Raw genomic sequence first — 13,648 nt, 5'->3', positions numbered from 1 at the left:
GGTTTGTCTACTCAAACAATACATTACCTCACATCAAAATCAAATAATATAATAATAAATAAAAAAAAAAATAAATTAAAATCAAACCAAAGACACATTTTACACATTTTATATGGCTATATTTTTTTTTCTATAACTATGAAACTGGTATGAAGGATATTGAGGAATTCTGAAATCTTAAAAAACTGCCTGCTGACTTCACAATTAAATTACATATTTCAAATCAGCAACCAAATCTGAAATGAACTGCACCATAAATGTTGTTATTTATGCTCAAATAGCGTTAAAAAAAGCGTATTTTTCAGGCTAGACCAGCCAATGCGCATGGCAGCTGCAGTGACGCAATAACTTTACCAATCAGCGATTGGCTCTTTCTTTTATAAGACGGGTCGGCTACCATTTATAAGTTTCTCCCATTCATAAGTTATATATATTTCTAGTGTTGAATACAATGTGTGTGTGTTAAACGTGTTTTCTTACTAAATAAACTTGAATTAACCGGATATTATTTTGTTATGACACAGTAATTAATCATAATTAACGTAGTAACATACATACTTATTTAGGCCTACTACAACCCAAACCAAATCATACATTGTACAGAATCATTTAAGTATTAATAATACTGTGAAATAATTCTTGGAATTTCTACGTGTTTTCGTCCTTCTTTAAACGTTCACTTTGGCACCGATTTTACGTCACTAAAATTATTTTTTTCTAAAGTATTCAGGGCAGAAATAGACCTAGACCTAGAAATAACACAATCCTGTTATTTCTGTAAATTCTCTTAATTTCGTTGGTTTCATGGCCATTTAATTTTTTATTTATTTTACCCACGTATTTTAGTATTTGTCAGTACCAGCGCAACCGATACAAATGCAGAGACAGAGAAAGCAATATACCAGGGAAAGCTACTATTTGGCCAACATCTCCGAGGTACTCAGTGTAAACATCCGCAAACATCAGCCTGCGAGTAAAATCTCACTGAAATGAGTCACCTTTCAGTTGTGCAAAAGGAGAGAGAGACCGAGCAACGCACCCCAAAACACAAACATGGTCAAACAAGTGGTAACAACCATATGCTTTGCTCTTTTTCATTGCATTATAGGTTACTGGGCGTTTATGTCCTCTTGTAGCATCCACTCATTCCCAAAAATCAGCATTCCAGCGATCGCCAGGTATTTTGGATCCAAAGGTCGCTATGAAGAGGTCAACACGTACTTAATCGACAATCTTTTGGCCACAAACAACTCTCTTGTGACGCTGCCTTCCTCGCAATGCAGAGAAATTCATCTGACGGCTATAATCCGGCACGGGACGAGGTACCCGACCACTAAAAACATTCAGAAGATGCGCGATTTTTATGATCTCGTCGTGCGTGATGCGACCGGCGACTTAAACTGTTTGTCAGAGATAAAGTCGCAGTGGAAGATGTGGTACACGGATGAAATGGACGGGCGACTGGTGGACAAGGGCCGTGTGGATCACGGGTACCTAGCGCAGAGACTCATCAAATGGTTCCCTTCTTTGCTGACCGAGGGCAATGTGCGTCACGGACGCGTGAAACTGATCACCAGCTCCAAGCACAGGTGTGTGAACAGTACCATCGCTTTCAGAGAGGGACTAATGAAAGGACTCGGCATAGAAGGTAATGCTTGAGGACCCAGCCCTGCACTGAATCATCTGCATGCCGTACTGTTAAATCATAGTTTTCCAGCATGAACATACAGGTGCATCTCAATAAATAAGAATGTCGCGGAAAAGTTCACTTATTTCAGTATTATTTCAGTGAAACTCGTGTATTAAATAAATTCAGTAGTAGTTTAAGTCATTGGTTCTTTTAATTGTGATGATGTTGGCTCACATTTAACAAAAACCCACCAATTCACTATCTCAACAAATTAGAATATGGTGACATGCCAATCAGCTTATCAACTCAAAATACCTGCAAAGGTTTCCTGAGCCTTCAAAATGGTCTCTCAGTTTGCTTCACTAGGCTACACAATCATGGGGAAGACTGCTGATCTGACACTTGTCCAGAAGACAATGGTTGACACCCTTCACAAGGAGGGTAAGCACAAAGATTCATTGCCAAAGAAGCTGGCCAATCAAAAACTACTCAATAAAATCATTTAAACACACAAGTAATTGGAAAGAAAAAGTGTGGAAGAAAAAGATGCACAACCAACCGAGAGAACCGCAGCCTTAAGAGGATTGTCAAGCAAAATCGATTCAAGAATTTGAGTGAACTTCACAAGGAATGGACTGAGGCTGGGGTCAAGGCATCAAGAGTCACCTCACACAGAAGTGTCAAGGAATTTGGCTACAGTTGTCGTATTCCTCTTGTTAAGCCACTCCTGAACCACAGACAACGTCAGAGGCGTCTCACCTGGGCTAAGGAGAAGAAGAACTGGACTGTTGCCCAGTGGTCCAAAGTCCTCTTTTCTGATGAGAGCAAGTTTTGTATTTCATTTGGAAACCAAGGTCCTAGAGTCTGGAGGAAGGGTGGAGAAGCTCATAGCCCAAGTTGCTTGAAGTCCAGTGTTATGTTTCCACAGTCTGTGATGATTTGGAGTGCAATGTCATCTGCTGGTGTTGGTCCATTGTGTTTTTTTAAAACCAAAGTCACTGCACCCGTTTACCAAAAAATGCTTCTTTATGCTGACCAGCTTTTTGAAGATGCTGATTTCATTTTCAGCAGGATTTGGCACCTGCCCACACTGCACCAAAAGTTGGTTAAATGACCATGGATTAGCTGAACTCCGCTGGCCAGCAAACTCACCAGACCTGAACCCCATAGAGATTCTATAGAGTATTGTCAAGAGGAAAATGAGAAACAAGAGAACGAAAAATGCAGATGAGCTGAAGGCCATTGTCAAAGAAACCTGGGCTTCCATACCACCTCAGCAGTGCCACAAACTGATCACCTCCATGCCACGCCGAATTGAGACCGTAATTAAAGCAAAACAAGCCCCTACCAAGTATTGAGTACATGTACAGTAAATTAACATACTTTCCAGAAGGCCAACAATTCACTAAAAATGTTTTTTTTATTGGTCTTATGAAGTATTCTGATTTGTTGAGAAAGTGAATTGGTGGGTGTTTTGTTAAATGAGAGCCGAAATCATCACAATTAAAAGAACCAAAGACTTAAACTTCTTCAGTGTGTGTGTGCACTGAATTTATTTAATACACAAGTTTCACAATTTGAATTACTGAAATAAATGAACTTTTCCACGACATTCTAATTTATTGAGATGCACCTGTATGCTTAATTTAGCCCTAGTCTATAATCTTGGTTCTTCATACAATGTTTGCAATAGTGCTCATTGGTTTTTCTCAACAGCTGTGAGATTCAGTGAAGAGAAAATGGAGACTTGCACTTTTCAGTTCTATCAAGTGCCTGTTTCAATTCTCATATAAAACTTTAAAAAATAACTAAGTCAGTTGTATTTCATTGACAGGGTATTCAGTGAAGAGCAAATGGAGACTTTTGCTTTAGTCTTCTCCAGAATTTTCCTTTGAAATAGACCACAGTAGCTTAATGTGTCTCCTGACTGATATATCAATATTCACAGAAATCATTATTGTCTTATCACCTACACTTTGCTCTACAGTAATGCATATTCAATGATGTGATACCTGTTTATGGATTACACATCATCTTAAAACTTAAATATGCTTATGTGGACCTTCAACCTGTATAGTAGATGCTTACATTTCCCACACAAGCAAAGAAACTTCTAGCTAAATGGACAAACAAACACAGAAAACACATCCACAAAAACAAATATATTTTGATCAATTAGTGTTTTGATCAACCCAATTTTTATTAGAAATCTATGCTGAATTTAACTTCCTCAACTGATAAAATAAGATTACAAAACAACATAAAGTCTGGTTTTAAGAGTTGTAGTGCCAGGGTTGTAAATTTTTAATGTCAGTTCTGCTAAGGCCATCATGTTTTATTTTTTAAATGTATTTATTTGTTTCTTTTTCTAGTTGAGTTGGAACCAGCTGTTAATGACGCTTTAATGCGTTACTTTGACCAGTGTGAACGGTTTGTGAAAGAAGTGGAGAACAACAAGAGCGCCTTGGAGGAAGTGAAACGTTTTAAAGAAGGCCCTGAGATGAAAAGAGTAATGGCGAAAATGGCTGACAGGCTGAAGGTCCCTTACGCCAGCATCACCGATGGTCAGTGATGACTTATAGTAATATGATCATGACCTTTTTACACAGTCACAAATGCTAAAATAAAGCAGTGTTGAAGATGTTGCTGTGCAGTTTAGAAGTGTGATAATAGGCTTGTTCAAGATGCATCGGTGCTGTGCAGACAGATTGGCGTATGGGAAGAAGTTTGTTGTAGTGCTTAACGATTTCTTTAAAAGAAAATATCTCTCTTTGCATTGACCTTTGAGCGTCGTAACTTTGAAGACCACTTTAATTTGATATGTTGGTTTTGTTTTATGGAAAGAGCTGTTGTACTACCACCAGTTTCAGAAAATATGTTGCAAATTCAGTTCTCTCTAAATGTAATGCCCTTGCAACCTCAGCAACCTAGTCTCAGCCTCAGACATCACGCCCATGTACCGTTGGCTGAAGGTCTAATGCATATGGCACACAAAAGTGGAAACACTTCAGGAGTTTTGAAGTTGTCATCGGATTGGTTGAATTATACAGGATTTCCAGGAGACGTGTGTGTCGCATTCTTTAACGTTCTGCCTGGACACAAAAATACTGTGGCGCCAAACCCCCTCACGAAAGAAGAAAGACGCCGTGTTTACAACTGTGACGACGAGCGCTTATCAGGATCAACTAAATGCTGGGTTCTCAAAAGTATGTGAAATATTTTAGTTTGCGGCATAGAATCTTTATAATACGTCCAAGAGTTTTACACACCGGTCTGTTATTTTGGTGACATTTCCACGCCCTGAAATGTGATGCTGAAACGAAACGAACTGTGATTGGCTGTTTGACATGATGGTCAAATGGCCCCATGGGTGGGCCTTGGCCAGTGAAAGCCGCCATGGATTCCAGACCTTCAGCCGTCAGTCTTGGCTACGCAAGACTATCTCAACCACAAATCTTTGCACATCAGTATATTATTACACACACTTCCTTCCTGATTGCATGTGAGACTGATATGTGAAATAAACATTTTTAGATGAGAACCTAAAGACAGAAACATAATTTTTCTAGTAACTACCATTGTTTGCCTTTTCATATATTTCTGTGCAGTGAGGATGCATATAAAGCATCATGCATATTGGATTAGAAATTCTTGAGGTTATTTATAAATATATTTAAAAAATCTACAAATTAAAATGGTTGGAAATCTAAAAGATTAAGAGATTACAAGTCCGTAACTTGAACTGGTTGACAGGCCTGGGCTTCCAAAGTTCAAAATTTTACATATGCATTGCAACCACAGCACTAATATGTCCTATAGGTTAGATAGCCACAGAAAAAAATCTGCATGCTAAGCTTGCTTTTTCATCAAACAGACACACATTCATTTGAATTTTTTTTTTAATTCCAGCACCTTTTCTGATTGACCTGTTGAAATATGTATGCTTATGAGTAGGGTTGAGAATCGTTAGAAATTTTCCGGTTCCATTAAAATCATTAAATAACTATTAAAAAATTGTGGTGAGGAAAAATGCACAATACTCAACCTCTCAATGCTCAATACTGTCTATTACTTACTTAATTTAAAGGTTGGCAATGTCAAAATTCAACATATATTACATTATACAGATCTTCATAAGTAGGGTTAGGTATTGTTAGAAATTTTCCGATTCCGGCACCAAAAAAAACAAACTATTATTATGTTTTTTTTACTATTTTACCTTCACTGAATGTTGTGCTGCTGGAAGGTAGTAGTAAGTAATGTTGAGTAATGCTAGTCCATCAATCAGCATCTGCTTCAAAGGTGATGTTTTTTACACTATCAGTAACATTTTGCTTTTCAAGCAGCAAACAGTCATTTGAGGGCTAAGACACTTGTTCATTTCCCTAAATCAATGAAATATAAACTGTTATACTTATAACCATGTATACACACACTCCATAAAGCCCCCTATTTTACAAATAATAATGCAGTCAGGAGATGGTGTGATGCAATGAGTGGTTTCCAAATTTTTAAACATTTAAAATGCATGAAAATAAATATTTTTTATCACTTTGTTTATCACTCTTGAAATGACCTTTAAACTAAATAATCTAACCCTCATACTTACATAACAATAGCAGTCTATTTATTTAGTGGCCCAAGTTGAAGTCAGTATGTATATTAATGAGAATATGGGACAAATATAATGTAATTTAGTGGCGGCCGGCAGTTAAAGACGCAACATGCACATTCAGACAAAACGACGTGCACAGTTATCAAAGGCGCGAGTGCGCGTGCAGTCGTGAGAAACATGTGTTCGGTAGTTAAAGACGCGAGGCGTCTGTGGAATGCGCGTCATTGGAATCAGTGTGCTCAGTAATTAAAAAGGCAGGGCGGCGTTTCTGTTATTTGGTCTGTGACATCCTTTACGGGAAACGCCGAATAGTCAGAACACCGGCGGAAGGCTGCTCACAGCGCTTGGTCACGTGTCGCACCAGAACCGGTTTCGAACCGAAACTTAGAAATTGCTTACGGTTCCGATTCTTTTCAAAGAACAGAACCGGTTCTCCAACCCTACTTATGAGGTTAAAATACATCTCCTATTTTGCACTTACATTTTCTTCTTGAACTAAAAAATCATGGGACAGTATCCATTATTATTTTGTTGAAATAGATTGAAGCACTGGGTTTCCATATGAAACACTTCAGTTTATTTTGACAGTTTGCTGTAGCTTTTACTCTCAAGAATAGAATTAAGATGGGAACATTTGGGAATGAGAAGCACAAAAGCAAGAAAACCATTCCAGAGTGGATGAAGCAGGATTTACTTAAAAAGTCTAGAGGTCAGGGCTGCTCACTTGATCTGCTGCTGTCAGCAGTTATATATCAATACACAAACAGTGAGTGAGAGATAGTGAGAGAGGGACAGAATTTCGCCTATTGTAGCTACTGCAGTCTTTAGTATGACCATTAGATGGCAGTGTTTATTGTTTTTAAGAACTTAGTGAAAGTGCAAAAATATTAGATTGTCATGTACACCAACACATTTTTATCAAATACCCAGACATAACAAAGAATTAACATTACATAAAGAAATATATAATGTACTGTCTAATTTGGTCTACTGTGTAACGTGTTAGCAAATGACACATTGTCTTAATATTTATTTTGCTTCACAGATTCAGTGGAAGCAGCTTTCTTCCTGTGTGCATATGAGTTTACTATCCATGATCTGAACTCACCCTGGTGCCAGTTGTTTGACGAGGAAGATGCACAGGTACTGGAACAGTGCAGTTCTTCTGTTTGCCAATGTTTACTTTTCCTGGGAGGTTTTATTTAAAGAACAAAAAATTTCTTAAATATATATATATATATTATATATATTCAGCGTGTCTCCTTCACTAGCTCCGCCTACTCATCTGTGCTTAACTTTAAATTAAATCGATGCCTTTTTTTAAAGTTCAATAATCATATGAGGCTGTATCGCTGTTTTTTAATGCAGCCTTGGTAAGCATAAGAGACTACATTAAAAAAAAAAAAACTTTTATTTTTAGACCAATTGAGATTTGAAATTCAGAATGCTACTCTAATAATGTTTGAATATTGTTGCACACCGGTGAAAGGTCCTATGTACCTGTAGATGTTTAAAGGTACTGTGTTCTGTCTTTTGGTGATGGAGTATGCTGGTGACCTGAAACAGTACTGGAAGCGAAGCTATGGGCATGATATCAACAGCAAGTCTAGCTGCATCCTCTTCCATGATCTTTTCCATCGTCTTAACCAAGTTGTAGCCCAGATCAAGTAAGATCAGTGACATCTCTCTTGTCTTTATATAATGCATATTATATATTATATATATTAATGCATAATACAATGCATATTATAATATAATTATAATAAGAAAAATCTAATACAATTTCTGTTTTATTCAAAAATCCATCTACATTTATTTGCCATTGTGCTGTTGTTTCTTAAGTTAAAACCTTTTATTTTTGTTTCACAATTGGCTTGAGGGATTTTATTTTCCCACGAAAGAGCCAGGGACCAGCTCTCCTTTCTGAGAAAGAATATAATCTAGTACCTGCTTTCACAGCAGTATCAGTTATTATGGCTAAGAAGTAATTGAATAAGATCAACAGGTACAAACAGACAGCACTGGAAAAAGCTAGTGGAGTTTAGCTGTGAGGGTGTCGTGGGAACATCCGTTTCAACCTGTGTCTCTGTTTAGTCTTTCAGCTAATAAACCAATTCACAGGAGCAAAAGGGGAAAAGAGTTGGTTGCAAAACTCTTTCCAAGGGAATTTTAGGAACAAATTAAACTGATATGAGCTGTATGAACAAAATAACAGTAGACAATCAAGGTCACCAAGGCTGACTTTGACAAAATAGTGTAAAACAGTGATATTGTGAAGTATTATTATAATTTAAATCTAATATTACAATTTAATGTTTTATATTTTAATATATTTAAATATGTAATTTATTCCTGTGATGGCAAAGCTGAATTTTCAGCCATTACTTCAGTCTTACATGTGTCTTCAGAAATCATTGTAAATTGCTAATTTGGTGCTCAAGAAACATTTTTATTAATGTTATAAAACAGTTATGCTGCTATACATATTTTTCCAGGATTCTTTGATGAATGGAAAGTTAAAAAGAATAGCATTTAAATGAAATAGGAATGGGCTAGACTGAGGATCTGGAGCCCTTCCTGGGCTTTGCTCTGGGGCTGGGCCAACACCTTTCTCCTCAACCCTAGTTTCCTCTTCTGGCTCGAGGGAGGAAAAGGCATGGTCTGGGCCAACACTGGAGCAAACTCTAGAAGGTGCTTACGAGGAGCAGGCACTGGAGGGCGCTCTGGAAGGTGCTTTCGAGGAGCTGGCACTGGAGTGAGCTTTGGGGTTGGCATATTAATGTCCTTTGGGCTTGCCACATTAACAACCGGCGTGCTTTTGTGAGCCGCGGATGGCAGGCTTGACTTGGGAACTGCCGGTGTAGGGGTTCCGGATCGGGATCAGAGACTCTCCAGACACCGGATGACTATCTCCTTCCAGCCGAGGTTGGTGGTGTCTAGCTCCGTGGGATGATGGAACATCATCCCGATCCGGAATAGCATTGTGAGGTTTTCCCTCTCGAAGGAGTTGGCTCAGGCAAGCGGCACAAAGGCCCTTGCGAAGACAACGGGGTCTGGGCTCGCCTGAGCCACTGCAATGAACCTTGCTCGTTCACCCATGTAGGCGTGGTGGATCGAGCAGAAGAAAAAACAAAACACTTTTCAAAAAGTGGAAAATAAACGCAGCGAGAGGGGGTGTCGCTTACAGTTTGGTCTGGAATTCTGTCACGGGATGCTACTGTGAGGAGCACGGAACGAGGAAAGGCAATGTCCTATTCAAAGTCTTTAATAAATCCAAAGGAAGACAGGAAAACACACGTAGCACTGTAGACACAAACAATTCCAGAAAGGGAGAACAGAACGGGCTAGAACTAAATAGGACAGATACTAATGGGACACACCTGGGAACAATACAAACTAATTAATCAAACACAACTGGGGAAGAATTCACATGACGAGGACAGGAACAGGAAAAAACAAATAAGGAGAATGGGAACATATACGTGACACACGTTATGTAAACTGCATTTATGACAAAGAATTGCACAGATGCAGATATCGGAACAATCTATCAATAAATGCACACACCTTGTCCTCTGCTTCCTGCATTTTTCATTTGTTCTTTGTTGTCAGTCACTAATAATGTTACATCTGTCAACCTCATTATCTGTCACCATCTGTCATTGTTTGATTTGCTCCTGTCTGCTACTGAATGTTAAACCTTATAGCAAAGATCGTTATCAATCCCGAATACTATGTGTGAATGTAGCCAGAAAGATAGAGTGTTTTGCTAACCAGTAATATATCTATTTGAGCGCAGTCGTGCATGCAAAAAAAATAAAAATAAAATAAAAGGTGTTTCTTGTTAAATTTATTGCCTAACTAGCGTCATACCACAAATACGGCCTCACACCCACTGCCCACTGCCCACTTCACACACAGAGTGCCAACACACCACATTACACTGAACACACAGCATCTGAACCGGAACTAGGGTGATATAATTCAACTAGTATTCCTCCTATTCATCATTCCCTTGGGTCTGTTAAACACCCTTTTCTATGTTTGAATTTCATACCGAAAGTTAGGCAAACTTGTGTCATAAAACTAGATGGTTGAGTGTATCCACAAATAAGTATACATGTCCTTATATTTACATGTATACATTTGGCCATTCATTCATTTGAGAATATTCATTTACTCATTTACTTCATGTAACTTTATTTGCTGAGATACTTTCGCCATGCTTCTGAAAGTATGACACTGTAAATTTTAGTCATACTATCAAATTGTTCATACTTATATCTTGCTTTTTTGAGCTTGAAAGCTTGTAGTTATTAATTGGTTTCCCAGTATGGAAAAGAGCAGCTTGAACATTGTGCTAAACTTCTCCTTTTGTGTTTGACGGTGGAAAGATGGCCATACAGGTTTAGAACATCATGACGGTGAGTAAATGATGGAATGTTCAAATGAAGTTGGCCACATACACACTGCAGCTAAATACGGTTGTCAGTTCACCTTTTACTTTTTAACTGCGTTCTGTACACACATAATTGACCAAAAAAAGAGCATAAATTCCTGAAAAATACAGGTAGCGACAACTGCATTTACAGAAATTCTATGCAGTGTGTACGGAACCGTAATTTAGCCATCTCTAGGCATTTCCAGAAATCCAGCCAAACAGGTTTTGCATGTGCTTCTTGATGTTAATCTGACCCCCCCCCACCCCCCGATGCTTATCATAACTAAATAAATCTTAAAGTAGCTAATAGCATCAGACAAGAAGGAAATAAGACAATTTTACTCCAGATACTAAAATACTGTAGGCTGATATGATGTGAACGTCCCTCACACATCTAAATTCTTGTCTATGATATTCAGACATGTGCTGAAGCCTAAACATGTTTGTCCAGGGTACATGTTATTTAAAAACTCACTGCTTGACATCAAAATAATGTTATTGCAGTAGATCAAGTGAGTATATTCTACAACTGGTAATTTTTGACCAAACAAGCCCATTTGAGACATCCTATCAGTGACAACCAAGCAAGCTTTCAGCCTAGACATCTATCACTTTACAGTTGTGTATTGAAGAATTCTATTTGCAGATGCTTTTGTAAAAAGAAAAACTTTAAAACAATCATATGTTATGTTTTGTTGGAGTAGTTTTAAAACACTCAGAAGTCTCAAAGTACATTAAGGTGTGATTCACTAAGGGTACTCTAGCATCATGTTTGTAAAATGCTATGTCATGCGCGAGTTGCAAGACACAAGCACAACAGTCAAACACGTCTGTCTAGTGTATATTTAAATAGTGTTTTCTAAAACTCTTCATAATACTACTTTGTGCTGACATCACCATTAACAAATCTTCCTCCCTCTGCTAGTGTTGCCTAACTGGTCGACCTATTTGCAGTGAAAGAGTTTGTTTATTTAGGATTCATCAGCTTTTAAATGTTTATGAGGTAATAACTTTGACCTACACTTTCAGAAAGTGCTGCTCAGGCCCATTTATGGTCAATGTGTTTTATGAATGACTGCACAGCAGGAAGTTTTTATTGCTGGTATTCTTGTGCATTATGTTCAGTATTAGTGGTGAACTCCCTGTTCACATTCCCTTTGTGTTTGTTTCATTGTTCTCAGTATAAGGACATTGATGTGTATATATACAGTATGTATTTGGTAGTTTATATCTTCTTTTCAAAGATCACTTTTGGTCATGTTCAGAGTTTATGGAACACCACTCCACAAGCAGTAGTGGTAAACATTAGTGAGGGAAAAACCCACAGTGACGTATAAGTACCTAGACACACACTAATGTCATCTGGAAAATCCAAACAGTGATTTGTAATTCAAGTCCTCTGGGCTTTGTAACACCAAGCACAATGTAAGGCCAAGTGCAATGTGAGATAACTCTGAATTAAACTTTAAGGACATGCATTCAGAACTATTTAAGGTAGATAATGTAGAGTATTGCAATTTTTTTTAGAGGCAAGATTAACCCTTGTATTAGGTTGTATGTCAATTTTACGTCTTTACATTTTTTGAGTTGCCTGTAATTCTAGGTAAATTATGGTTTTCTCCTTGACATTTTGCGACTTTTCTCATTTAGGGTCATGATAATTCCTCCAAAGTGTAGACACACTGACCTGTAATGAAATATGCATACAAAATGTATATTATAATTATTATGTTTGCGTTGAATTTGACCCACATACTTACACAGTTAAATGCAGCTGCACAGACCTGAAATAAGTTTCTCAACTACCCTCAGAGGGTATCTGTATTAACATTTATTCATGTTGCAGACACTTTTATCAAAATAAACTTGCACTGCATTGAAAGCATACATTTTTTATTAGTTCATGCATGTTCAGTTCGCTGAGAATCGAACCCATGACTTTGGCAGTGCAAACGACCTGCTCTACTGTTTGAGCTTCAGTAAAGCATGTACAAGAAGTGTTGTAACACACTTGTTTAAGAAAAATACTTACATTAATGTTTATATATACCCATTTTTAGGGGTTCAAGGTGTTCTCAGGTTTCTCTGTTTAATTCTGTATTATTGTTTATCTTCTCTCTCTCTCTCTTTCTCAGCTCAGATGGTGCTCTGTCGGAAGCTGTGACAGTGCAGGTTGGCCATGCTGAGACCCTGTTACCCCTCCTCACCCTGCTGGATCTGTTCAAGGATGACATCCCTCTCAGCTCAACTAACTATGCAACCCAGAATAACAGAATATTTAGAAGTGGGAACATTGTGCCCTACGCTGCCAACCTGCTGGTAGTGCTGTATAAATGCCCGGAGGGGATTAGAATGGGTGTGCGACTCAATGAGAAATCTTTGACATTGCCTGGACTCAATGACCCCGTCCCAATGTATGAGGATGTGAAGAAACGCTACCATGCTCTGCTGGAGGGTTGTGACCAAGAGACTGTGTGTAAAATGAACAATTCATGAAGATAAAAGTTCAACACATCACAAAGGCCAGTTGACTGACATTTTCATAGAAGCAACAACCAGCAAAGAGAAAACAAAATGTCTTTTAAATAGGTTATACAACATTTTACTGTTGACAGAACAGTAAATGAAAGAAAAGATTTTTATATATTAATTATATATATCCAAATATGACCCCACAGTATTACTTTCTAATGTTACGGACCTGTAAGAGACCTCAAATTCCAATTTATTCAGACCAAAGATTGTTTTAGATATACAATATCTAATATAATATCTAATCTAATTTTATTTGAAGTCTATATGTATGTGTGAAAACATTTCGGATTCAGCAGATAAAATTTCCATGCAGTTTTGTTCTTACGAAATGAATGAAGGTTAATAAAATGTAGTGAATATGCTTTTTTGTAGTTATGCTCTGAAATTTCAAGACTGTAGAATTACTCTGTGAATGCAATTACTTTTT

At 37.7% G+C, this 13,648-nt stretch overlaps 1 protein-coding gene across 1 annotated transcript; it reads left to right on the top strand.

Annotated features, from left to right (window-relative positions):
* Positions 1 to 907: 907 nt before the first annotated feature.
* On the top strand, positions 908 to 13,583 carry LOC109108025 (multiple inositol polyphosphate phosphatase 1-like). The gene is made up of 5 exons (XM_019121200.2): positions 908 to 1,648; positions 4,003 to 4,194; positions 7,291 to 7,388; positions 7,782 to 7,912; positions 12,822 to 13,583. The coding sequence occupies exons 1-5, from the start codon at positions 1,054 to 1,056 to the stop codon at positions 13,180 to 13,182; spliced, it is 1,377 nt and encodes a 458-aa protein (XP_018976745.1). The 5' UTR covers positions 908 to 1,053; the 3' UTR covers positions 13,183 to 13,583.
* The last annotated feature ends 65 nt before the right edge of the window (positions 13,584 to 13,648 follow it).

This window comes from Cyprinus carpio, chromosome A17 (assembly GCF_018340385.1).
Source record: "Cyprinus carpio isolate SPL01 chromosome A17, ASM1834038v1, whole genome shotgun sequence".
Lineage (NCBI taxonomy): Eukaryota > Metazoa > Chordata > Actinopteri > Cypriniformes > Cyprinidae > Cyprinus > Cyprinus carpio.
The sequence above is the reverse complement of the archived record's forward strand: the minus strand, read 5'-3'. Positions and strand labels throughout refer to the sequence as shown.

Bases quoted from the DNA above. Each gene is read 5' to 3' on its own strand.
- LOC109108025 (XM_019121200.2), top strand. From the start codon at position 1,054: ATGGTCAAACAAGTGGTAACAACCATATGCTTTGCTCTTTTTCATTGC. The intron at 1,649-4,002 runs GTAATGCTTGAG...TTCTTTTTCTAG, and splicing joins GAAAGGACTCGGCATAGAAG to TTGAGTTGGAACCAGCTGTT. The intron at 4,195-7,290 runs GTCAGTGATGAC...TTTGCTTCACAG, and splicing joins TTACGCCAGCATCACCGATG to ATTCAGTGGAAGCAGCTTTC.